This window comes from Oryzias latipes, chromosome 8, assembly GCF_053564925.1.
Source record: "Oryzias latipes strain Hd-rR chromosome 8, Olatipes_Hd-rR_3.1".
In the NCBI taxonomy this organism is placed as follows: Eukaryota; Metazoa; Chordata; class Actinopteri; order Beloniformes; family Adrianichthyidae; genus Oryzias; species Oryzias latipes.
The window spans coordinates 7702294-7728032 of NC_136244.1; the positions used below are offsets into that span (position 1 = coordinate 7702294).

A 25739-nucleotide genomic window follows, 5' to 3' on the forward strand; every position below is an offset into this window, starting at 1 on the left:
AGAAATCCCCCAAGTATGCATACATTTGAAAATAAAAGATGTGAACGGCAAAACAGGGTTATTTTTGGTGTGAAACCCTTGGGCTATCCTAGGCACTTTAACATTTGGAGTTGGGTCATCCAGACCCACTAGACAGTGCTCTGAACCTTTTTTCTTCAAGGATTTGTGATCTTCACTGGTGTCCATGGATTACATGAAATCTTTCTACCTTTATCCACCTTTGTCATGGTAGGGAGAACATGTCAATGTAAGGATCGGGTCATCTTTAACATGACTGTAAATAACAAATGGCTGTTTTCTGAAACCAGCCTCTAGAGGATACTCAGGGAACTGCAACTAATCTGGCCAAAGTTCCAATTGGGGAATCCAGTAAGGGGCAGTGAGGGGTAAGAAGCATTGACTGTATATGAGAACTAAAAGAAATGATCCCTCCCCCCTCGAGTTCCAAACAGGAAGTACCTGCTAGTTTCATAGAAGCCAAAATCCAATAGAAGTCTATAGAGAAATGAATAGCTATTACTCATTCTATTGGTCAGAATTTCCATTCTGGGTCATCACACTGAGGGTATATTTCCAACGGTCTGTTTGTGGTGCATTTCTGTTGGATTGACACACAAAAAAAAGAAAGTTCAACAATCACGTAAAATGTTCACATTGCCTTTGTCATGTCTGCATTCCATGTTCCACGACCCTCTGCAAGATAAAAACTTCTGCTGCACTTTCAAAATAAAACTTTATAAGACTTGATACAGTGATGTGCCCATGCCATAACACGCGTTAATAGCACGGACGACACCATCATTGATGACGAAAGTTTAAATTTGGGGGTTTAAAAACAACTTCATTTATGACACAAGTGTGTTTTACAAGAACTGTTGTTCTGTTGATGTTAGTCAGACGAACCAGTGGAAATTCAGAGTTGCTCATTCCAGTTCTCATAAACAGTCTATGTTTGACTGTATATGGCCTTGATTTGCCTTATTCAGAACATGTTGATTTGACCCCCTGAAAGTGGAATTACTTCAGCAAAATAAGGGTAATATGTCAGAAGAGCAAAAAACATAACTATATTCCTTTTCTGAGATGTTTGTTTCTCAGTTTCAACTTTTTTTCTGTCCCTACAGAACCTTAATGGTTTTAAAATCCTGACTTACAATGTGGTTTGAGGCGGCTTCCTTTCATCCTGCAGTGCCTGTGTGTTTCCCATGATAAACGTTATCTTATCCTGCAATGCTGCAGCCATTCACTGCTGGTATGAGGGTTTTGCTGTGAGGCTGCACCATCAGCAAAGCCCCTGTTAAAAAAAACACAAATATCTCACACATCTCCATACAAGTGTCGTAAAAATCAGCTGAGCAGCGAGGCTTTGGCAGAAAATGAAGCTGCTGTCCAAATTCTGAGTCATGTTTGGACTACACCCCCCTGCAGTAGGCAAACTGCGCCTGGCAACAGTTGCTAAGGGCTCGGAGCATAATGGCCACTGGGAGGGTGGGTTAAACTGAGAGGGGAATATGTTATAGCATTTAAAGGGGGTGATATCTTGAAGCTTTGAAAGCCAGGTTGATCCTCTTTTCATTTTTCATTTAATGCTTCAGCCTTGTGGTTTGGGGAATCCAGGCCCGTCTTGGATGTGTCTGGCCTCTTGCCCCCTCCTCCATGTGTCGTCCCACTTCACACACTTCTTCCTGTCTCCTGAATGGAGCCTTTGTGTTGAAACATTTATTTTAGTACAGAATGAGCACTAAAGATCAACATGTCTGCCATTCGGGGGTGGTGGTGGTGGGGGCGTGCGACGATGGAGCCTCCGGAGCTGCTCTGTAATCTGCGACCCTTCTCACCCCCACCAGGTCTGCAGTGGAACGCCTCCAGAAGGCCAAACAAACACATACGACCCCGTCTGATCTCCTCTGGCCCCCTCCTCCACCCGTCCCGCTCTCGTCTACAATGATGACAATGTGACCCACATCCAGGGGGTGGGTGCAGCGGTTCTGGGTGAGGGCGGGGCAACTCCAGGGAGGGAGGAGCAGCTGTGCACAAAATGGCAGACACATTAAAGTCACCTCACGCCTTGGCCTTCCTAGCTGTTGCCAGGGAAACACCAGCTGCTGAAGGCAGGGAGATGATTTCGACATCTTCGATGCTCCAACCGAGCATTTTCTAAAAACCGGTGTGGCACAAAGAGAGAGGGATGGGGGGGAGGGGGGTCTTCCAGCATCACTGTAGCCGCGGTTACATGGGCAGAATATCTTGATCGGATCAATGGTCGGGTTAAAATTCACCCGTGCACATGGGCACAGAAAACCTTTTTCCGATTAGAACAAACGTTCCCATGGCTCACACTCTCGTTCGGAATGAATCATTTGGGCATGCGCAGTAGTGTAAAAATCACCCGGATGCGGATATAGGTCCCGTTGTAAACAAACCGCTTCCATATTTATGCAGCAGCTCGGTAACATACGAGACGATCTTCCAAACGTGCTTTTATTAATGTCATGAATATTATGAATTGCCTGTTCGCTCATCGTTATATTTAATCTGTGTGGTCAGTGCTTTTTTTGTGGAAGAATTAAGCTGGACGAAAGCTTAGGACAGACTAACACGGGCTAACATCATTAGCCTGATGGATGGACACAAAATCCAGGACCGTGCGAGAAACGCAGCAATCTGCAGCTTTCTAAGGACTGAGCGACATTTATTTCTGCTCTGAAAGTTCACACAGACCGCCCCAAAGCCACTCTGTGAGCTGGCGCCCCGAGCTCTGTTCGAACACGGGTCCTCCTGAGTCCTGCAGCCGCTAACCCAGAGCGGCGGGACGGCTCGCAGTCTGAATTCTCCCACACATAACAAAACAACAAAACGCACACGTAACCCCCCCCCCCCCCCCCCCCCCCGACACAACATTATTAATCCAGCTGCTCTGCTCACTCGGGTGCCAGTGGACCGAGTGAGCGCTCCTCCTCCGAATCTCCCCCGTGAGGGGTGTAAGAGAGGGGAGAGCCAGCGGGGCGAGAGCGGAGCGGCGCTTTTCACGGGGTGTCCGCAGAGCTGGTCGGTCCCGTATGCGCTCCAAAGCTTTCTCTCAGCGAAACACCGTCTATGCGTGACGTAAACCAGAGCAGCAGTGACACACGATCGGAATGACCGTTTACATGCTCCACGATCGGATAAACGATCGGTATAACCCACCTATCTCGATCGGAAAGAAATTCTGATCCGAATGAGTCTGACCGGGGCAGAGTATTCCGAACGGCGCGTTTACATGACGCATTTTCTTTCCGATCAGGCGTTCATTCCGATTACTTTTGCCCATGTAAACGCGGCTATAGATGAAAGAAGCCGTCTCCGTGCCTTGAAACAACTTTCCTCTGAAGTTTTGAAGTTGTAAAGCTGGAGAGCAGCCCCAATTATCACACTACCACCACATTTGCCGAAAGTAAAAAATGTTGAAATGTTTTCTGTTTGTAGTCAGTTTTCCTGGAGTCTTTGAAATGATTCAAAGTTCTTTCCAGACTGATTAAGGGATTTCTTCTCTTCCATTATCTCCCTCTATACTTGTCATTACTAGCATGAAAGTACAGAGCTCCCACTTAAGTAAAAGTGAAAATGAGCCATAAAACGCCTAAGAAATTAGTCTCACCCTATTTGTGTGTGCGCAAAAGTTACACACAGACACTTATTGAAACTTATTTCTCTCCATAGCTCCACGAAAAAAACTATCTGTACTCCTTCCACTTTTGAATTTGTCTTTTAAAGGGTTTTTCTTAAGAAAATGGCTGTGGTGACATCAGAGGGGGCAGCAGGAGCAGCTGCAATGTGGGCCCAGCGTTGGGGGGGGGGGCAGCTGTGAAGGGTGTGCTCATCAAAAATGTACACAATATTTAAAGATAAAATGCTAAAAATAACAGCCCCAAACAAAGCCGATGGCGGCAGAGCAGCTATAACTGTCAGGGGAGCAAGAATGCTGCCAAATGCCCGCGGTCCTTGAGGAGGAGGAGGAGCAGCAGGAGAGCTTTAACATGCCTTCATCACACATCTCCTCCTGTGTTTGAGGTTATTACAGCTGATGTGAGAGTTTACAGAAAACTTTTGAGTTTGAGAAAAGAAATGAGGGATCCATTAAACGTAATATTTTGAAGATAAATGAACCAAATCCAATAAATCTGAATCAAACTAAATTTTCTATAAATGCAGGAAATATTCCAATTATTAATAAACAGAGTTAAGACGATGGAATTTATCCCCTGGTCTAATCGTGTCAGTTAAGCCCCTCCTTTGTTTCTTTGAAATAAATGAGCTGTAATCTGATAATTCGCTTTAATTCGGACTGTAATCCAAGTCTGATGAGTTCCGCGGTGCGTTCAGGGGCTAAACCAAAACATCCGGAGATTCCACGGCGTGGGCGCGTGATGTTTGTCTCAGTCATCATGTTTTCAGGACAGAAAATGGTTGTGGTATGGGAGGTCAGGGGTCACCGACAGGGGGGCCGCGGGGGCAGTCATGAGGTTTCTAAATTAGAGTGAAGAGCAGCTGCTGCCGCCTCCCAGCATCAGAATGTGGTAGAATTCTGGTCAATCAGGACCCCAGGGCAGAAGCGGGGGGCTGCCCTCCGAGCGGGTGATGGGTCGCACATGGCTGAACAAAGAAGTCCCCTCTCTGAGTCACTGCAGAGCTGGACGGGGGGGGGGGGGGGAGGATCCTGCATGTGATTGGTGGATCGCCCAGAGGCTCAGCTATCATGAGTCAGCCCATTCTGACGGGGGTGGGGGGCAGAGAGACACACTGAGATGTTTTCCAAAACTGTAAACAGAAAACTTTGTTAGAAAGCCCGATGCTTGACAAAAGATCCAGGAGGGGGAGGCCAACCTTTTGATTTATATTTATTTAGACATCTTTTACTGAAAAATCTCTGTAGAAACTGGAAAAAGGCTTCAACTGTCTGTTTAATGCAAACAACTCGAGGTCAAACTGGAACCTGGGGGGTGGAGGGGGGGTCTATAACCTGAAACATACAAACGGAGTGATTCACAGTCAAAACGCAGAACCCAGCAGGGGGGTTAGTAGCGTCTGTAGTAGTATGGGGGGGGCCCATAGTGCATGGGCAGGTCCATGTTGCGGTGACGCTGGTTGAAGGGTGGGTTGTGCTCGTGCTGGTGATTATTGTTCATGGGGGGCAGATGCTGCAGCGGGGGCACATACGGCGCCGGGGGTATGATGATCTGATGGAACATCTGGCCCTGAGGAGGTGGCGGCGGGAAGCGGCCGCGAGGGGGGACAAACAAAGGGGCTTGCACCGCCTGTGGCTGAGGGGGAGCTGCCGGGTTTGGGTTGGGTGGGTTCTCTGGGGCGGGGCCCACACACGGCCGCTTGGTCTCTGGGATGATCTCTGGAGGCGGGCCGACCCTCTTCCCTGCATATTTAGAGAGGAGGGAGGAAAGGATGAAGAGATGAAAGATGGCCGACTTTGTGGCTCACACTGCACTGATAAGAGCAGATCATTCCTGTCCTGGTCTGCAGCGCTGCGGAGTGACAGAACCATTGACTGTATTTGAGAACTAAACTAGAAACTGACCAATCAGATTCCTCCATAAAAGCATGTGGTCTCTTATTGAATGCTAAAAAACTTTCATCAACAGATTTCAAGTACCCTGTTTTCAGTGGTAGGGGTGTAGCTTTTAAAAAGCTCATTCCTGATTGGTGAGAGTGGTTGCCATAGAAATGTTGACTCAGGCCGACTCGGACCAATCACTGCTTACTGACGTTGTCTGGCTCCAATATGGCGGCGTCTGTGTTCACTTTATTTTGTTGGAGACGGGTTCTTTTCTATGGGTGGTGTCACGCTCGCTTGGAGCAGATAGATTTTAGGAGGCGTGGCCACTTGTGGTGTCTGATGAGCTGCTTCCAACAACAATAACAGGCTGTTTGAATGTTTCTGTCTGTTATGTGTTGTGATAATCCCAACACCTCCAGATTAAAAGACCTGCAACAGAAGCTGCTTGATCAACGACGACACAATATTAAGTTTTGGAGACGAACAATTTTAGGCTCTTGCCATTGCTGATATTTGAATTATTGTTTTCATTCAATAAAAACATAGAACATATTCAAAAGAACTGAAAAAAGTCCACTAAAAACTAGGTCAGAAATGAAACAAAACAAACCGCAATTCCAAATCAACAATATGGAATCAACCAGAGAAGACCTGCTTTGAGATTTCAGCTTTCTAATCCGCAACACAAAAGAAGAAGCTCCGCTCAGAGTTACTCATCAGATTTAGTGATTTAAAGCGATATAAAGAGTTTAGTTATTAGCATGTTCTTTATGCTATGGTTATGGTAATAATTATACTTATGTTGCATGAAGCTAAATGCGGTTAAGGCAGTGAAGCACTTAAAATCAGTCTGTTCTTCTTCCCTTCTTCTTCCTGTATTTTGTTACATTTCTCCCAAAAGTGTGACGTATGTTCGATATTTTCTTCTTTTATCATATTGGCTGATGCAACTTATCCTCCGGAACAACTTTAGTCTGAAAAAATACAGTTTTACTGAGGCGCAAACCCTTTATGGTGAAAACAGGAAAACTGACGTCTAAAGACGCTGATGTGTTTCTGGTGTCTGCCAAGACAGAAAGGATTTCACTTTACATGATAACTTTTGTTTGCAAACGTCTGCAAACATGATGCTGGAAAGGTTTGATCCCGCAGAAACATTTCATAAACTCTGCATCAAAAGCTGCAGTAAAACCTCTGAAGCTCTGAACTGTGACGCCGTTCTGGATCCAGAACATCAAAGCAGCAGCAGAGCATGTCTGTAAGCGGTTTGACAGGAAGAAGAGGAGGTTCAAAGATGGAGAAAATGGCTTTTCCTGACCTGCACACTTCTTACTGAGCTCTGCTTCTCCTTCTTTCTGGATCTCCTGAATGATGCGCTCGTCGTCTTGCTGCAGAAAAACACAGAAAGCCGCATCATGGTGTCATTAAAGCTCCTCCCCTTTAGCTTCAGTCAGTGTCAAACATGCACAGAGGAGGACGCACCGTGGGGTCGGTCCAGAGGGAGCATTTGTGGCAGTGGCGGCAGGGGGCCCCGGGGGAGCGGGCGTGCTGGCAGAAGTGGTTGTAGCCGGTGATGGGCTCCCGGCAGAGGTAGCACATGAAGCTGCCGCAGCGGCAGGACATGCGGTTGCATCCCTCCGATTTGACCAGGCCGGTGCCGCATTTGACGCATTTCCTGACACGCGCCGCCGTCATGCGCTCCTCGCTGCAGGAGGAAGGGAAAGCAGCAGGGTTAGGGGGTTGTGTGTGCATCAACCCAGAGAACTCGTTTAGGTTTGTTCTTCAGCCTCTTCAGAACCAGAGGAATGTGTGAAAATCCAAACTCGGCTCTGCTTTCTCTTTGCTAACATCAGATGAAGCTTCAGTCAGACTCTTCTTCACAGGTTTATCTGAGTTGAATAACAGCAAGTTCTCACTGAGAAGTGGGTTTTTTCAGGGGTTGGTCAATGTTTGAAGCGGTGATTTTACAAATAAAAGAATGCCCTTTAATAACTTTCAATATAAATCTCCAGTTTGTTTGTTCCTGATAATCCGATCTCCTATTGTTTGTGGACGGATGGACCACCTGGACCTGAATGCTGTTGTGATTCCTGCTGGAACCATCACAGCTCTGATCTGTTCTCCAAGCTGCTTCCTTCATCTTTCAGCACCGGGAAGTAAGATCCTCTAAAAACAGGAAGTGCTGCCGCTGCTCCTGCTGGGCGATAGATAGGAAGCAGGTGAGCCTCCGTCTTCCTGGTTGGTTGTCCGGGAAACTGAGCTGTTTATACATCATCCCACCTACTGCGGATCTGCAGCCGCTTTCTGATTTAAAGAACCACCCCGATGAAAATCACGTTTTTGGTATTTAGAACATGTTTTTGTGGCGTTTTTATGATTATGGAGACATAATGGGACATGTATAGACATAAATTCAGCTTATAATTGCATTTCTGAGAATTTCTTTATTTAAATCATTGTGAATCAGGAGCTGATGAAAAAATGCAGTTGGAAAAAGATTTTAGTTGAGCCACAAAAAAACCGCTGGGCAGGCTAGAAACTCTCTGCCTTGAGCTCTCAGCAAAAGGAAGGGGAAGGGCCGTCCACAACTCAGAGGCACATTTCTAATGAACTACTGCCGCTCTGCAGAAACCGTCACAGGTTTTCGGATTTTGGCTGCAGCATAATCATAAATAAAAGACCACTGGGAACGCATTTACAATAGATTAAAGGATGATTGGAGTGGGACTCTTAACAGAGGGTGGTGCAGAAATGCCTCGTCCCTGACTGCCTAAACAGAACTGGTTCTGACAGGAAGAACTGGATCTGATCCACTTCCATGTCCAGGGGATGGATTTGAAAGTGTCAGAAGTAAATGTTACATTTTAATGGAAAAATAGACTAACATTTACTTTTTTCTTGAGTGTCAATGCTGGCATTATCAGGGGTGTGTCTTTTTGATTGGCAGGTGTTCGCCCCAATGGTCATTTTTGGTCCTTCAGGTGAGCGGAGTAGATTCAACATGCCCATCCCACTTTAGACATTACCTCGTCTTTTCAGCATCCAAATGAACATGTCAGTGGGCGGAGCTACTTCTGTTGTTTTGTCACATTCATAAGGTCTTTTTGTGTTTTGTTTGGTACTTTAGCTCCTAAAATCAAGAACTTTGAAAACATTCGTCAAAAGCTGGAGGTTTGTGGGCATGAAAGGGGAAAAACTCAAAGCTTTGGCCAAAAAATAGATACTTTAAAAGGGAAATTGAAAAAGTTTGAAATGCTTTGATTATTTTTCACAAAGTTGAGTTCATCAGCAATCAAACCTGAGCGTCTGTGTTCTGCAGAGCTGAAAGTGTAAAGAAGAGACAGACTCACAACAGCACCCTCATGCGGATCTCGTCCCGCTCCAGCACCTGCTCGCACGTCTTCCCCTTGTGCTGCTTCCACAGCACGTGGCACTTCCTGCAGCTCTCCTGCAGGGAAGATGGAGGGAGCACAAATCACACCATTTTTCTCAAACGCCTCCATGCCGCCTGCTCTGCACCCCCCTGTTGGCAGGGAGTGGTGCGGCTGTTGTGCGTGACTGCGGCCAGTCTGCCCGGTTGCTAAGAAACACCCCCATCCTCGTCTCCTCAGCCTGAAGGGCATCCCAGGCAGACGGCACCAGCGCCCGCATTAGCTGCAGGCTGCACCCCCCCCCCCCCCCGCTAACCTTTAGCTAAGTGGTGTCACCATGAATATTTGAATTTCTCATTCAGTATTGAAGAGCGAGGCAGCTGACGCGGCACTCTGCTCCCCTCCTCGCTGGCGCCCCCTACATCCCCACATCTGTGTGTGGAGAGTTTAAAATCCGTCAGAGAGACGGCTGTCTGTGTGCCAGGGAGGATGCTGGGGCTGCATCACTGGAGGAGAACCCTGGTGGCTGAGGGTGCATCAGAGTGGAGGAAGATCGCCCCCTAATGGCAGAAAACACACACACACAGGGAGGGGAGCGGCAGAGCGAGTGGAACAGTCTCTGACCTGTTTGACAAGAAGCTAGAACCAGGAAAAGGCTTCAGCTCTTATAGCACCGCTAAAAATAGCGCTGGGGGAAAAAAAGCGCTGACGTCATGGTGCCTTCTCCACCCACCCTCCACCCCGTCACCGGAAAGTCTCACTTAGCAAACCTGAACTTCAACGTTCCTGACTTCTCCATCAGAGTTGTGTCATTTGCATCGTTTCTCCTCCTCAGCTGCTTCTAATACGACTCTCAACTTATGAAGGAGGTGGTTTCCCCCTCCACCTCCAATCCATCCTTTCCAGACATTCCCTGATCTCCTGCTTCTCGGGTGCAGCAGCTCTACTTAATCCTTTCATGTGTTCAGATGTGCTGTGGGTCAGTGTCCGATCCGTCTGCACATGTGGAGTCTGGCAACATCTGGGTTTGTTTATGTGCGTGTGTGTGTGGAGGGGTGGAGTGAATGTGGGTCACTAAATGGGAACCAAATTTGAAAATAAGTGGAAAACAGCCCCAACCAATCAGAGTCCAGCCTGAGCGCACAGACGACCAATGAGGCGGCTGCCTGTGAAGAAAGGCGGGTGGGCTTCCAGAACTGTGTCACTTACATAATAACGCCCCTCCCTGAGTGGAGCCTGAGCAAACGAGTGGGGGACAAAAGAGTAAAAAGTGACTCACGGCAGACGAACAAAGAAAAAACAAAAAATACTATTTTAGTTTGTTTAGAGTTTTCTTCTGATTTGAAGAAGAACTTCTCTAAAGTTTGTTTTCTGTGGTGCAGACAGAAGCGGATAATCAAACACAAGGAAACCATCAGGCTTTGCTAAGCAAGTTACATGCTGCAGCAGTGGAGACTGTATGGCTGCAGCTCCACCCACAGGTTTAAACTAAAACTACACCCAAAGCTTCACATTATATTGCAGATTATTTAAAATCCAATGTTAAAATATCTTTTTAGACATTTCACTTTAAAAGCCTCGTAAAATCACCAAATGCTGCAAAGTTTTTCCTTATAAAACTCAATGTGGGACAATTTGGAATTACTTCAACCGAAATTGAAGCTTCAACAGACGTTCACAGCACCCCAGCAGCTCCCCCATTTCAACAGAGTTCCCTCCTGGCCCTTTAAAGTGCAATACCATTTTTGTCAGCACCATCGATGCAGAACAACAAAAATGAGTCCAAAGACCTCGTGACATCCTGTCAGTTCCTGTATTGGCTTTCCGCAGACGTCAGCAGATCTAGTTCAGTCCTCGCTCAGAGAATTTTAATGCCATAAGTCAACAAGTAAGAAATGCTACAAAAAATGTTAAATCTTTCTTTATATTTCATTTATTATACGTCCCACCTACTGCTTTGTCTTTGGGCTGCATTCACCACCATTTAAACTCGCACAGATATTTTCGACATCACGTGACTTTGTAGAAAACATCTGGAAGACTTTCTTCAGCTCCTGAAAATCTAATTTAATGCCTTTTGAGGTATTAAAAGCCTTCGTAATCACAAAACCAACCAAACGAGTAAACGCTTAAAGCCGTCTAACTAGCGTACTAAATTCAAACTTAACGGGACAAGCGGGGCCTTCCAAGCAGAACGCTCCGATCAATCCTCCTATTGTAATCTAGTTTCACCAACAGCTCCTAAAATCAAACATTTGAGGAGATTTATCTACAAAAAATAAAAACTAATATGAGCTAAACACTGGGACTAAGTTTATTTGGTAATTTTATTCTAGTCTTTATTGAAAATACTGAGATTTTATTCTGTTAGCAGCCTTATATTTTTGCTAAATAGCTAAAGTTCAGAGCCTCATGATCTCACAGAATCCTAAAGAAGTGATGGCATTTATTTTTAAGGAGGAAAAGTGTCTTCAAGGAGTCCAAACGCGTTTGAGCGCGGCCTGATCTGCAAAAGACTAAAGATTTCGTCCTTCTACTGTCATCCAGCTGTTAATTTAGCTCATCTACTGGGTTAAATATTTGCAGAATAAAGAAAATAAAATGCTCAAACACTGTGCCTCTTCCCTGCAGCTTTTACCAGAATCTAAGCAAAAAAATGAGAAGCTTTTAAGGTAGAAGCCATAATTGTGGTAAATCAGCTACAAAAACACAAAGTTAAACCATCAGAACCAGGGTCTAAGAGCAGGGATGCCCAGTTTAGCTTAGTCTATATAGTTAAGTTTAGAAATGACCTTTTATGACTGATTTCATATTCTTATACAATTACGGATTTGAAACCCATTGAGACGACTATTGCTGTAATATTGGGCTATATATATGAAAGTGAATTGAAATTGACTTTGGGGAGGATGTCAGCCATGTAACAGCCCCCAGTGCATTCCTCTCGCTGAGGAAGGAGACCCCGCACTGACAAACTCTCAGTGTGAGGAAGAGGAGAGCTGAAGACCGAACATCTGAACATTAAAGCTGCTCCAACTTAAATCTGAACCATGAGGAGAAACTGATGAAGCAAAAACTTCAGGACCTACGAAAAATGCTGCTAAAAGTAAAGAAAATTGTTACATAAGTACTCTCTGATTAGAAAAACGATTTTCGCTTCCTTCATTTGTGAAAATGTGCCAAACGTTATTTGAACGCCAAACACTGCTGTGTCGTTTTACCGTGAAATGTCGCGGATTATAAATGATAGATGTGGCGATGATTTATCCAAAACGCCAGAGATAAGGCTCCGGCAGAATTCTACATCCTTGTTCCCACATGTTGTAATGTCTTTCCATTCCTTTCCATCCATTTTATTTGGCATCCCCGTTTTTGCTAACAGAAGAATTCAAAATGAAGGGACTTCAGCCAAAGGTTGCATTTGTGATCCGTGAGCGAGCTCCATTTGTGTCCTGAGGGCAAACAACTGCTTCTACAGAACCCTGTTCACTCAAACACCTTCTTTTGGGAAAGACAGCAATATTCTCTCCTTATTTTTCAGGGAATTCTGATTTAATTAGCATTTCCCCCCCTCCTGCTTTAGGGCGGCACAACATTTTTCCAGCTCTGGTCCAGGAACTGTAGCGGCTGCTCTCTAATCATCAGCTTTTCCAGTTCATCCACGACTTGGTGAAAAACGCACTGAAATCCCATTAAACGAATATTTTTCTTGTCTTTCAAAGTGGTCAATGATGATGAATGAAAGTTATTTCAAACTATTGTGGAAGAAGCATTAAATAATTAATGCGCTACGGCACCAAACGTCTAAATCAAAGCTTTTTTTTGGAATGCATTCAAATGGCCTGCAGGAACAACAGGCGAGGATGAGGATGGGCGTTCTTCTTCGTGGGACTCTCATCATGTTGCTGTCAAGTGCATGACTCTTTTACGAAGGAGCTGAGGCTGTGATGCTCCACAGAGACAGAGAGCAGTACTGACCTTGCGGCAGCGAGGGTTGGGACAGCTGAACAAAGACATGTCTTTGTCCAACAAGGCCGGAAAGTTGCAGAACGGACATCTGTGAAGAGACAGAGGCGAAGGTTCAAACCCAGCTGCCGTCAGTGCAACAAACCTCAGAAGATCAGACACTTTCAGAAACATTTATGAACACAATCCTTCTTTTCTGTGTAAAATCAGAGCCGTTTTAAGGCATTTTTGGTCTAATTTTAGGATATTTGTCGTTACATCATAGATATTAAAAAGAAAACATGAATTGAAAATTGGTTTCTATGACCCGCTGCAGTTCTGGACTGTGGGGACCAGATTGTTCTTAGTGCCTTTGAGCCAAAATTTACCCGCCGCCACATCTTCAAGAACTCACCGAAGGACCAAGGACCCAGTAAAAATGAATTCTGGGTAAAGCCAAAAGAGGACATCACAGCAGGAGAAACCGTCAAAAAATGATTAGGGAAAAAATCTCTTATGGGATTCAAAAAACACAAGTTTAAATTCAAGTAACAAAACCAAAACATGTGTCTGGAATTTCCAAAACTATTTTTAAAATTATTATGGGATGGCCACAGGATCTATAGCTTGGCAGCCAGTTTGTGACAACATGGGAAATTTGCTGATTTTCACAATTTCCAACAATATGGGAAAAAACTACGGTAGTTCAAATTACAATAGTGGAGAAAAATTGTTGGTCCCCCAAAGTTAAAGAAAGAAATTCCAAAATTGCTCACTGAAATGACTTGAAACGCTCAAAAGTAACAATAAATTAAAATGAATTGAAAATTAAATAATCAAAATCAGCCATTACTTTTGAGTTGTTAATTAACAGAATTATTTTTAAAAACAAACTAATGAAATAGGGCTGGACAAAAATGATGGTACCCATAACTTAATATTTTGTTGCACAACCTTTTGAGGCAATCACTGTATTTGTCAATGAGCCTTCTGCACCTGTCCACAGGTATTTTGGCCCACTCCTCATGAGCAAACTGCTCCAGTTGTCTCAGGTTTGACGGGTGTCTTCTCCAAATGGCATGTTTCAGCTCCTTCCACAGATGTTCAATGGGATTCAGATCTGGGCTCATAGAAAGGCCACTTCAGAATAGTCCAATGCTTTTCTCTGAGCCATTCTTGGGGTTTTTTGGCTGTGTGTTTTGGATGGTTGTCCTGTTAGAAGACCCATGACCTGTGACTGAGACTAAGCTTTCTGACACTAGGCAGCACATTTCTATCCAGAATGCCTTGATAATCTTGAGATTTCATTTGACCTCACACAACTTCAAGACACCCTGAGCCAGACGCACCAAAACATAACTTCAATCTCCTAGAGGTTTCGATCTATTGCCTCCCAACCCCCGTATTACAAGAAAATGTGTTTGATAGAATACCAGGGATTTTGTAGCCACATTTTTTTCTTGTATCTCTAACAGAAATGTATTAATGTCAAAACAAATAAAGAAAAAATCCAAACAGAAGTCCCTAGGGCAGTTTTTATTACAAGGCAAAAAGGGCAGATGCTCAAGCACCCCTAGGGCCCTGCGAGTGCACGTGTCTGTCCCAACTCCTCGAGCATCGTTAGGAAGCTACTTGGAAACCAAAATGTTGATTTTAAGGTTTGTTGGATTTCTACGCCGTTAGCATGGCGAGCTCGAAAAGGTGGCGTTTCCCTGTCGCCTGCACATTTTTTACCGGTATATTGTGAAAATTTAATACACAATTCATGAATCTTTGGCTCAAGATGCATGAAATGATGACATAAGATATGAACATATAAGAAATGTAGGTGTGGTTAACAAAAATCTCTGTTGCCAAGGGAATCCAAAAATGTGATTTTGCTGAATTTTCTAAAAGTTACACAGATCTGCCCGTCACCCCCATGCTATCAAAAATTAAAGTGGTTGCTATGGAGATAAGACCAACAGAAAAGCCACCATTTTGAAAAAAGGTGACACCTTTTTAATGAATTTGTGGAATGCATTCTGATCAGGGTGCCAGGAGCAGAGGGGGAGAGTGGGGGGCATTTAGCAGCCGCTCAGCCAGGGAGGGGGGTCAAAAGAGGGCAGCGAGGGTCCGTAGCATTTTTTTCTGTAGATTAATAAAAAACTGAAATAATCCAAAATAACTCAGAATTTTGTACAAAGAAAATCCACAGAAGATAAACTCCTTTTGAAGAAAATATTTCACTTTAAACTGTTTCTCATCTAATCTGAGTGTGGAGGGATTTTGCACCAACACCCACCTGACCAGCTCATCGGCACAGGTGGCGGCCACCGCCTCCTCTGCCTGTCTCTCGTTGTATCTGAGCAGAATGTTCTCCGGCAAGACCTTCTCCAGCTCACAGGAGGGGTAGGAGCAGGGGCATCCGCCCTCCATGCAGCTCAGCTGTGCCTGTCACACACACACACACACACACACACACATCGGCTCATTTCTCAATACAGCAGGAATGTTTGCTTGACTGCATAAAAAAAAAAAGGAGAGACGGGTACCTGTCCTGCGCCGAACACGGCCTCCTGAGCGTATTTGACCAGACAGTCTTTGCAGAACAGGTGACCGTCGGAGCACTGCGTCATCTTCTCAAACGCAAACTCCCCAAAGCAGCAGCCACACTCAATCAGCTGACCGTCCTGAGCAAAGACCATCCAGAGGAGAAAAACCTTCCGTTAATGTTTTTATCTCCACTGTAATACCAAACTGAGACAGCAATTAAACATTTTAGCGCTTTTAGTTTGAGTCAATGAAAGTCACAGAAACTCTTAATCTACGTCTCACCTGCGGGCAGAGATCAGGTTTATCACATGAATCGTGTTAAAAAGTATGAAGAGGGGATTTCTGATAGAACTGACAAAAAGACATTTCTCATCTTCCTAAATGTCCTCCGAGCTTCCAGACAAACTTTCCAGGAGCCAAATGGATGATTCTGTCCTTTCTGTGACATCCGTCACATGTTTTAATTCCCAGACAAACTACAAGCTGTTTTTGGGTTATTAGCAGAATATAGCAGCTAAAGGTCTTATTGTGTTGATCCCAGCTTCCTGACTTTATCATTTTTTAGCTTTTACCTTTTTTACTCAAGCTAAATCTTCACACAAAGGAAGCTGCAGACCAGAAACTTCAGTTTACTTTCAACAAAAGATGAATATTTATGCTAGAAGTGTAAAGTGCACATTTTATCAGCTAAGTGATGTCATTGAGGAAGTCATTATCTTTGTACTTTAAAATAATACATTAAATTAACAAAAATGATCACATTTGATTTAACAAGAATCTGGCTCCTATAAACACGATGGGACGATCTTGAATGTTATCTTCAGCTTGAGCAGTTTTTAGGTCAGTCGTCCTGACCAGAGGTATCGAACCCCCCGCCTGGAGGCCCGCTGTTCTCTTAACCCCCCTGCCACTTACACTTTCCTACAGGCCTGATACACCTGAGCCAGGTAATCAGCAGTAGGTGGGCTCTCTGGAAAACCAATAGGTTTGACTCCTGTGGAGTCAGAAACTGAAACGATTGAAGCAGTGAATGTTTTTTCAGAATAAAAGCTGTATGATATTTGGACCAATGGGATGCTTTTGGCATAAAACCCCATAAATGAAAACAAAAAGAGAGTCAAAGTAAGTCCAGATTTGTGCAATTGATGCTCCATACCTTCTTGTATTCGTCTTCATTGACTTGCAGAGCGAGCAGGAAATCCTCATGCTGGAAAGATGAAAGCATGTTAGCATTATAAATAAAAGTCTGCTACTTTTTTTGTTTTTTTTTTCTAAATGACACTGCCTAAAAGGTCTCCTAAAAAAGACACACTTCTACAAATGCAAAAAAACAAAAGAAATGATCCTAAATGAAATAATGAAGCAACCAGAAGAAAATAAAAAATCTTATTGTGAAAATCCTCAGCAGGAAGAGGTATAAGGCAAAGCGTTTGCACCTCGGCCCACTCCTTGGCTTTCTGCTGATAGAAGGACAGCTCCTTCTGCACTGAAGCCTCTAGATTGCTGTAGGTCCGGCAGTAACGGCGGTTGTTCTCCAAGAAGAACATCCTTCTTTCCAGCTTCAGGGAACCTGGTGGCAAAGAGGAGGTTCAGCCTGCAGAGACCTCGGCTTCTGTAACTAAATGAAGGCCTGCAGTGGTTACCGTGCTCAAAGTGAAAGTCAATGAAGCATCTCTCTGAGGAGGTCCTGCTCCGTCTTCTCCTTCCTAACGAATCACCTGATTCCTGCCACTTCTTCAGAGCTTCACATAAGGCCTGAGGCAGACAGAAGACAGCCTCAAAGAAGGTGATGAAACAGGGAGGAGCAGGAAGAAACAAGCGGCGGCGTTACCTTGCGTGTGATTGCATAGTGTCCCTTCAGAGCGTTTAGAGCCCATTTGATATCTTGACAGCTGAGCATCCTGAAGTCCGCCATGAGCAGGTCTGCAGCTTGCATCACAACTTCCGATCCCACGGTGGTCAGCGTGCCGTAGTCGAACAGGTCCTCTGTCACCTGAGAGCACAAACACTTCAGAACGACTGACTGCAAATAGTCCAAAGGTTCTCCAGCTGATTCCTCTGAGCAGGTGAAGGCCAGAATCTGTTGGCAGCTACCACAAAAGGTTGCAACAACATAAATGCTGTTTTAGCAAACCCTGGATATTGAATACGTCATGAGAAACAATCAGATCTTTATTATTTCACATAAGTGCTTGTGGCTCAAGCAGGAATCTTAGCGAGCTTCACTTATAGCAGGAAATCCAACATTTTTAGGTCTTTTTCCAACAAAACAATATTTCTTACAGTAAACAATACAAGGATTTTGTTAAGTTTCTGTATTATTCCAAGACTGTAAAGTTTGCATTATTTTAATAATTTTCAAATAAAGCTTTTTTGTTTTGTTTTCATTACTCAGGTTTAAAGTCTGTTTAGCTAAAAGCTCTACAATAAAAATGTTCTTCAGGTTAAATAGGCCAGGACCATAACTGCGTCTATTTAAAACCCCACTGAAAACGTCAAAGGCTGCGGATCATGAAATCACCACTAAAGGCTGGTTCAAAGGAGAATGTATCCTGTTCTCTTCAAAATTAAAGTCTGATTTTATACTAAAAATACATTAAATATGCTGTTAGACAGTGGTGCTCAGCAGAGGAGTTTCAAATCTCAGCAAGGAAGCAGATCTCAGTGCGACACCAGTGTGTCACAAAAAACAGCAGCAATCGAACCAATCACAGAGCAGATACGTCTGATTTCTTCTTTCTGTGCTGAAAAATACTTGAAAATGTCACAAAAACACAAAACGAAGAAGATAAACAGCTGAGCGAATCCAACTGCAAGAGATTCAATGATGCAGCTGAGAAAATAAAGGATTGAGCAAAAAAATTACCTTTTAAATGAATCAACTGTTGACATTAAAACCATATTTAGAAAGGATGTCTTTTAGTTTTTAATACACATTTTTAAAATAACATTTTTCCCTATTTTTATAAATGAAACTTTTTACATTTAAAATTTAAATGAACTGTGTTTAGTAATCCTGACAATTATTTAGTGACCATCAAACTGTTGTACTACTGTTTCAAAAACTCTACTGGTTATACATTTATATATTTTTTTAACGAGATGTTATTTTCCATCTGTGCCTGCAGGCATCAGTCAGGACGAGGATTTTTGAAGCCTGGTGCTGCTTTTGTTGAATCACCTCTGGTTCGGAGTCTCCTGGCTGCAGCAGGATGCTGGTGGGAGCCACTGCGTCGGCCGCATTCTCTCGGTCTGCGTACTCCGGGTTCTCCAACAGCAGGTTACAAATACTGAAAAACACAGAACGGGCATGAGGCGGAACATTCACTCAAATAGCAGCTGCACACAGCGACTGGCTGCAGTAAATACAAACGGTTCTTTTTGTAAAGAAGAGCTTCTTACACATTCAAGTCTTTCACGTTGTTCTTAAGGATCAGTTCTGCTACATAGGCTTCCTGGACATCTGGGAATAAATCCAACTGCAGGAGACACATAAAGACGGATTTAGAGAACTTCACTGGAATCCCGACAGTCAGGATTCTAGCTCTGCAGTACTTACAACCCCAGTAATGAGGGCTCGAACGTAAGGCTGCTGCTGCTCCGGTCTCCCCTGCTGTGCGGACGGTCCAGGTCTGGCATCCTCTATGTGGGGAATGTCCTCTTGTGCAAGAAGGACCTTAACCAGGGCCGGGCCTGGATCTGCCCGCTCAGGACCAGGAGCTGGAACCAGACCAGCCTCGCCTCCATTGTGGGGGAGGGATGCGGCTGGAGCTGGTGGAGCAGGGTGATAGGAGCTCAAATAGGATGGCCTGATAGTGACGCTGCGAGCTGAAGGAGTGGCGGTGGAGGTGCCGGGCTGCACGGCGGGGTCGGGGACCGCCTCTCCAGAGGCCTGGCTCCCCAAGATTATCCGGTGTCCCGCCTCGGGGGGGCCGAGTCTCTCCGGGGCCGCTGCAATAAGAACTGCAGGATGGGGCCCGGACGGATGGTGAGGAGCTTGGGCCTGCTGGACCACAGGCTGAGCCGGCGCCTGAGCCAGGGTTTGGGGTTCCACCTGGATGAGATTGCCCTGCGTCTTATACTGTGTTGCAGTCTGCATCGGAGCGGCCAGTCTCCTCTGGTGCTGAACTTGAGTTATTACGTCAGAATCCTGGATGCTCTGCTGCTGCGGATGAACGACAAGCTTCACCTTCTGCCCCTGGGGGGGCAGGGGCAGATTTACAGGTTGGTGTGCAGCAGAGGTGCTGGCCTGAGCGCCGTCTGCTGCAAGTCTACTCGTCCGCTGGTTTTCTTGAGCACTGACAAAAGAAGAGGTTTGTGGAGCAGCACTCGGCGCCACAGAGCCAACTTGCAGATTCGACAGTCCAGATGTGCTCGGCTGAGGGGGGACAAGTGAAGTGGACTTGGCCTCCGTTTTCAAAGAAGAAACTACATGGATCTCCACCTTGGTGAGTCCTGAAGTGGCGCCCCAGCGTTGCGCTTCTAACGGTGTGTGTGATGACTGGCCTGGCTGTGGCGGTGTGTGTGTCCTTGGTGTGTGCGCGGCTGCTTGGTTGGGTTTGGCATCTCTGGAGGTGGAGACGGCAGGAGCCGGACCTCCTGTGGCGGCAGCGGAACTTGTGCTCGTTTCACCGTGAATGTGGCTTGCCCCGCCCCACTTGGCTGCTCGAATTACCGGCTTGCGTGCAAGAGCTGGAAACTGCAGAAAAACACAACAGGTAAAAAAAAAATATATATATATTTTTTGTTGTTAAAAGAAATTAAATTCTTAGTGTTTTTTGACTGATCTTGAAGTCACCTCCAGGATGCTGACATCGTCATCATCAGAGACTAAAACAGGACTGCCAGGGACCAGCGTCACAGGCTCTTCGTCAGAGTCATCTGATATGGTGATGAGAACCCTCCGACCCGCATAAGAACCTGCACACATCATATAAAAAATGGGATTTAGAAAATACACTGGATGGACCACTAGCTCCATGCCTATGCATCCAGTTGTAAACGACTAGATCCATGCACGTCTTCCTTTCCCTCGTCTGAGCTGACATCTGCCTCAAAGCTGCACGGCTGGATAGCTCCAATATTGCTCGCCATTTTTGTTGCACCGGTAATGTTAGGTTGGGGTTGTGAGGGGCTGTAACTAGTAGGAGAGTGGGTAAACAGAAAGCTCTCAGTAACAGGGAGGAGAAGGGGGAGTGGGGTTACTCAGCACCAATAGTCCCACCCACAACTCAGAGGGGAATTTCTAATGAACTAGTGCCGCTCTGCAGAAAGTATGTCCTAGAAAACAATACAAACTGGTAACACCTTAAAAATAGATCAAAAATTGATCGGAGTGAGACTTTAAGGGGCTAAAATGATCCCACAGTCAACACTAAACAGACACATGACTTGAATGCTGTGCCTATAAAGCAGCACACTCAATTATCAGAAAAAAAAAAGATTCTGCTACTTTTTGATTAAAAAATTTGCATTTATGATGCAGTGGTTGGTGCTCTCGCTTCACAGCAAGAAGGCACTTGTTCAATTCCCTTCTGGGACTGTTGTGTATGGTGTTTGTATGTTCTCCTGACACATACGTGGGTTTTCTCCAGGCACTCTAGCTTCCTGGTCTTCACAGACATTTTTAACACCTCCCTGGAGTCCTGCCACGTCCCGGCCTGCTTCAAGCTGTCCACCATACTCCCTGTCTCCAAGAAGCCCCGCATAACTGGTCTTAATGACTACAGGCCTGTGGCACTTAGGTCTGTAGTCATGAAGTCATTCGAGCATCTGGTCCTCCCCCACCTCAAGTCCTTCACCTCCCCCCTCCTGGACCCTCTGCAGTTCGCCTACAGAGCCAACAGGTCTGTAGACGACGATATCAACCTGGCCCTTCACTTCATCCTGCAGCATCTGGACTCCACGGGAAACTATGCTAGGTGTTCATGGACTTCAGATCGGCATTCAACACTATCCTCCCCTCTCTGCTCCAGGAAAAGCTTCTCCAGCTAAACGTGCCTGACTCCACCTGCAGGTGGATCACTGACTTCCTAACGGACCGGAGGCAGTGTGTGCGGCTGGGGAAGAATGTCTCCACCACCCAATTTATCAGCACAGGATCTCCACAGGGCTGTGTTCTTTCTCCTTTGCTCTTCTCCCTGTACAGCAACTATTGCACCTCCAGCCATGACTCTGTCAAATTGATCAAGTTTGCAGATGACACCATCGTCATTGGGCTCATCTCTAACGATGATGAGTCTGCCTACAGGAGGGAGGTGGACCGGCTGGTGTCGTAGTGCAGCATCAACAACCTGGAGCTGAACACCCAGAAGACAGTGGAGATGATAGTGGACTTCAGGAAAGTCACAGCCCTCTCATCCTGACAGACTCTCCCATCACCATAGTGGACTCTGTCCGTTTCCTCGGCAACACCATCACCCAAAACCTCAAGTGGGAGCCGTCCATCAGCTCTCTGCTCAAAAAGGCCCAGCAGAGGATGAACTTCCTGCGGCAGTTGAAGAGAGCCAAGCTGCTGGCCCAGATGATGGTGCAGTTCTACACGACCATCATCACCTCCTCCATCAGCGTGTGGTACTCTGGAGCCACAACCAGGGACATCAACAGACTATTGTGCGCGCAGCTGAGAAGGTGATTGGCTGCAGCCTTCCATCTGTCCAGGACCTATACGTATCCAGAACCCGAGCACGTGCAGGTCGGACAGCAGCCGATCCTTCTCACCCTGGACATGGTGTACTTGAGCCACTCCCTTCAGGCAGGAGGCTAAGGTCCATCAGGATCAGAACCTCACAACACAAGAACAGTTTCTTCACCTCTGCAGTCAGACTCATGATCACCTTTTAACCCCCCCCTTAAACTTCACTTATATGTCCAGTCAACTACCTGCACCTTGATAATCCTCAGTTTCACTGTTTGCACAACTTATTCTATTTATTTTTCTGACCATTGTCTCATTTTAATTGTGCTTACTGTTGTTCATTTTTTCTATTCTTAAGTGTTTATGTTTCATATCAGCACCGCAGCAAATTCCAATTCTGTGAAACTGCTCTGTTTACCGAAAATTGCAATAAACACTCCTTGAATCCTTCCTCCCACAGTTCAAAAACATGCTTCATAGGTGAATTAGTCTCTCTAAATTGCCCCTAGGTATGTGCGTAAGTGTGCAACCCTGCAACAGACTGGTGGCCTATTCAGGGTGTACCTGGCCTTTGCCCAACAGCAACCCCAAAAAGGATTCAGCAAATTCAGAAGACAGACAGACGGACGGATGGTTGAATGAATGGATAAATGAATTCACTACTATACGATTAGTTTTTAAGTTGCCCCGGCCTTAGTTGGGTGAAAATGCTTAGATGTGTAAGAGCAGGATTCTCACCTTGGCTACGATGGACATTAAAACTTGCGAGGTGAATCACGTCATCATCTTTGTCCCCTTCAGCCATCGTGGAACTAAACTTGGAAGTCCGCACAGAGAATCACTGCCAGGTCAAGAGCATCTACTCCAGCAAAAAAAAAAAAAAAAAAAAAAAAAACAGCAACAAAAACAATCACCTTAGAATTAGGATGAATTAGGATTAAATGAAACAATCTTGTGGATCTGCTAACTGCAGACAGAAAAGTCTCATGTAAAATTTTTATTTCAAAAACTTTGTATGAGTAAAAAGTGACAACTAGCTTTGATAAACTTACTATCAGAGTCGGTAATACTCCTGCGCATGCTTTTGTTTTTGTTTCAGTTTAAAAACCCGTCAGTTATTTATTTTGAGAGAGAAAAAAAATCAGAAAACCACGAAGAAACTGGGATCTCGAGAAGAAAAACTTAAAATAAGAAAATAAGTGAATTTGAGCTTAACAATGATCAGGTTAGCAAACTTACTTTAGTAAACAACAGAAGTTAAACCTGGAGGCTAGCAACAGAGTTGATGACACAGGCGTCACTGCTCATCTCCGTTAATGGACACGCTTTGGTTTGGTTAGCTTAACCTGCTAAGCCGGCCGTTACTCTAAAAACCCGTTCGATAACCCGTACTGATTATCGATGCAGACGATAACTGAGATCCTCTCACAACAACATTTCTGCACAAACTCAAAGCACCACTTTTCCTATTTAAACCGTTTGACATTCGGTTGAAACTAACGATTTTAGAACTAAGTTTAAAAATGGTGGACCTAAAAACGAAAACTAAAGAAAGGAAGAAAAAACAAAAGACAAAAACGCCTGAGCAGTTTAAAATCATTTCCGCACACAGACACAGCGAATCCCTGTGCGAAGCTAGGCTATTAGCTTCGCCGGCTAACTAGCTAGTGGCTTATTTAGATAGCTGACTTCTGTCAGTCTTTTTACCCACAAACCCATGCAAACTAACAACGTGCACGTGACGTGTTAGCATAAAAAATCCCAGCACAGAAACGTACGGTACCGCTGAGTCGTCGTGGACCACCAGAAGGATGCGAAAAAGTGTTTTGTTAGCCTCTGACAATCCGTGTGTATCGAAACTGCCAAAACAAGAGGAGCGTCGACGTCACACGTGAAATGCCTTTCAACGACGTAACGTCACGGATGTTCTGTGAAATGTAGTCCAGTGGTCAACCACCATGATTGAAACTGAGTTGCATCAAGTCGCACAAGCAGCGCTGTGAAAGTTCCAAACTGTAATACTGTACATTACAAATGATTGTTTGTTTAAAAGTAAGCCCTTATTTCATAATGCTAATGTCTCAGAATTGAAAAACATAACATAAGTGTATTATAATGTTCACTCCTCGAAAAATAAATGAATAAATAAAGCAGTTATTTGATTCATTAACGCTTGGGTCTCAAACTCAATTTACCTTGGGGCCGGCCACTAAGGCAGAGTCTGACTGAGCCTGAGCCAATGCCAATTTGAATCAGATATATATTTTTAAATCCATAGTTCTCAGTTTTTTTAAATTTAATTCTATAACACAAAATAAGACGAACAAGGACCCAAGTGTAAACAAGTAGTGCAGCCTATAGCCTTAACTTCCTCTGATACATCCCGTCTTTGGTAGTAAATGTAAACTGACCAAAAATATAAACGCAACACTTTCGTTATTGCTCCCATTTTTTATGGTATGAACTCAAAGATTTGAAACCTTTTCCACATACACAAAATAGCCAGTTCTCTGAAATATTGTTCACAAATCTGTCTAAATCTGTGATAGTGAGCACTTCTCCTTTGCCAAGACAATCATCCCACCTCACAGGTGTGCCATATCAAGATGCTGATTAGACGGCATGATTATTGCACAGGTGTGCCTTAGACTGGCCACAAGAAAAGGCCACTCAATTTATTTTAGACTAGAGTACAGTATGTCTTCCAATAGTGACCTGTCTCTAATAATAGACCTGGTCTCCAATAAACACAGAGTCCAACAAGTGTTTTACTTAAGAGGCCGATCTCTGACAGTGGCCGGGCTCCTTAAATCCTGAGATGTTCATCTGGTGTTGTATGTGTGTCTTGACCAAATTTCCCCCACGATGAACCCATGAGTCATCACCATTCTGTCTGTGATGGAATAAATGGCGGTCTCCAACAGTCTGATAAACACATTTTTGGAATAAGCGCCAATATCTTCACATTGGAAGATGTATGGTAGCCAGTCTCCCGCTTCTGTATTTTCATAGTTGAATTCAAACTGTGGTTCGTAAAAGAAGGGGCGCTATTCATTGGAGATCGTTACACATACCTGAGATGAAAGAAATGTAAGGAACTCAATGTGGTCTCCAGTCTGAATCAGATCAGATCGACTCTATATGAGAGTTGGCTACAATCAGAATGCACCGCTCATCGTAAACTCATCCGCTCCCATGTTAAATGGAGAGGGGTGTCACCCAAGCCAAGGTCCTAGAGGCCTGGGAGCTTGAGGGTCCTGCGTGGTATCTTAGCTATTCCTAGCACCTTTCTGCACTGAGATGTCTGAGGTCCTTCCAGGGATCTGCTGTAGCCACTCCTCCAGTTTCAGGGTTACTGCCCCAAGTGTTCCAATCACCACGAGCACCACTGTCACCTTCACCTTCCATGCTTTTTCCAGTTCTTTTGTGGGTTTTGAAGCATCCATTTGCTCTGCATGTCACCTGTCTGAGTAGTAGCATTCCAACAGATCCTTGTTCCCGCAGCTAGTCCATTTCCATCTTGTTCGAGTAGCCCACTTTCCATCAGGGGATGTGGTTCCCCAGCACCTGGTTGGCCGGGCGACGTCATGACGTGTTTCATTGTTTCTCATGGGGTATGAGGTTTTGCCCAAGCATCCTCACTGGATAATGTAAACATGATCATTGACCCATTAATTGCTCATTGTGACCCACTTGGAATCAA

The 25739-nt window shown here is 44.8% G+C and overlaps 1 protein-coding gene across 6 annotated transcripts; it reads right to left on the minus strand.

The window, feature by feature from the left end:
• Positions 1–4864: 4864 nt before the first annotated feature.
• Positions 4865–24000, minus strand: rnf216 (ring finger protein 216). 6 transcript variants are annotated; one of them, XM_020705441.3, is made up of 18 exons: positions 23276–23949; positions 23089–23117; positions 22775–22895; positions 20198–20319; positions 18959–20098; positions 18802–18878; positions 18581–18689; positions 17231–17392; positions 17043–17154; positions 16836–16969; positions 16556–16606; positions 15399–15536; positions 15149–15297; positions 12898–12976; positions 8899–8996; positions 7031–7253; positions 6867–6936; positions 4865–5407 (listed from the first exon to the last, which is right to left on the minus strand). In XM_020705441.3, exons 3-18 carry the CDS (start codon positions 22839–22841, stop codon positions 5055–5057), a joined length of 3084 nt encoding a protein of 1027 aa, XP_020561100.1. In that variant the 5' UTR covers positions 22842–22895; positions 23089–23117; positions 23276–23949; the 3' UTR covers positions 4865–5054. The 6 variants fall into 6 exon arrangements, with proteins under 6 accessions (XP_020561100.1, XP_011476773.1, XP_004071978.1 ...); XM_011478471.4 differs by lacking the exon at positions 23089–23117 and having other exon boundaries at positions 23815–24000; XM_004071930.5 differs by lacking the exon at positions 23089–23117 and having other exon boundaries at positions 23820–23967.
• Positions 24001–25739: the final 1739 nt, after the last annotated feature.

Bases quoted from the DNA above. Each gene is read 5' to 3' on its own strand.
- rnf216 (XM_011478471.4), bottom strand. From the start codon at position 22,841: ATGGCTGAAGGGGACAAAGATGATGACGTGATTCACCTCGCAAGTTTT. The intron at 18,879-18,958 runs GTAAGTACTGCA...TGTCTCCTGCAG, and splicing joins GAGCCCTCATTACTGGGGTT to TTGGATTTATTCCCAGATGT. The intron at 15,537-16,555 runs GTATGGAGCATC...GTCTTTGCTCAG, and splicing joins ATGAAGACGAATACAAGAAG to GACGGTCAGCTGATTGAGTG.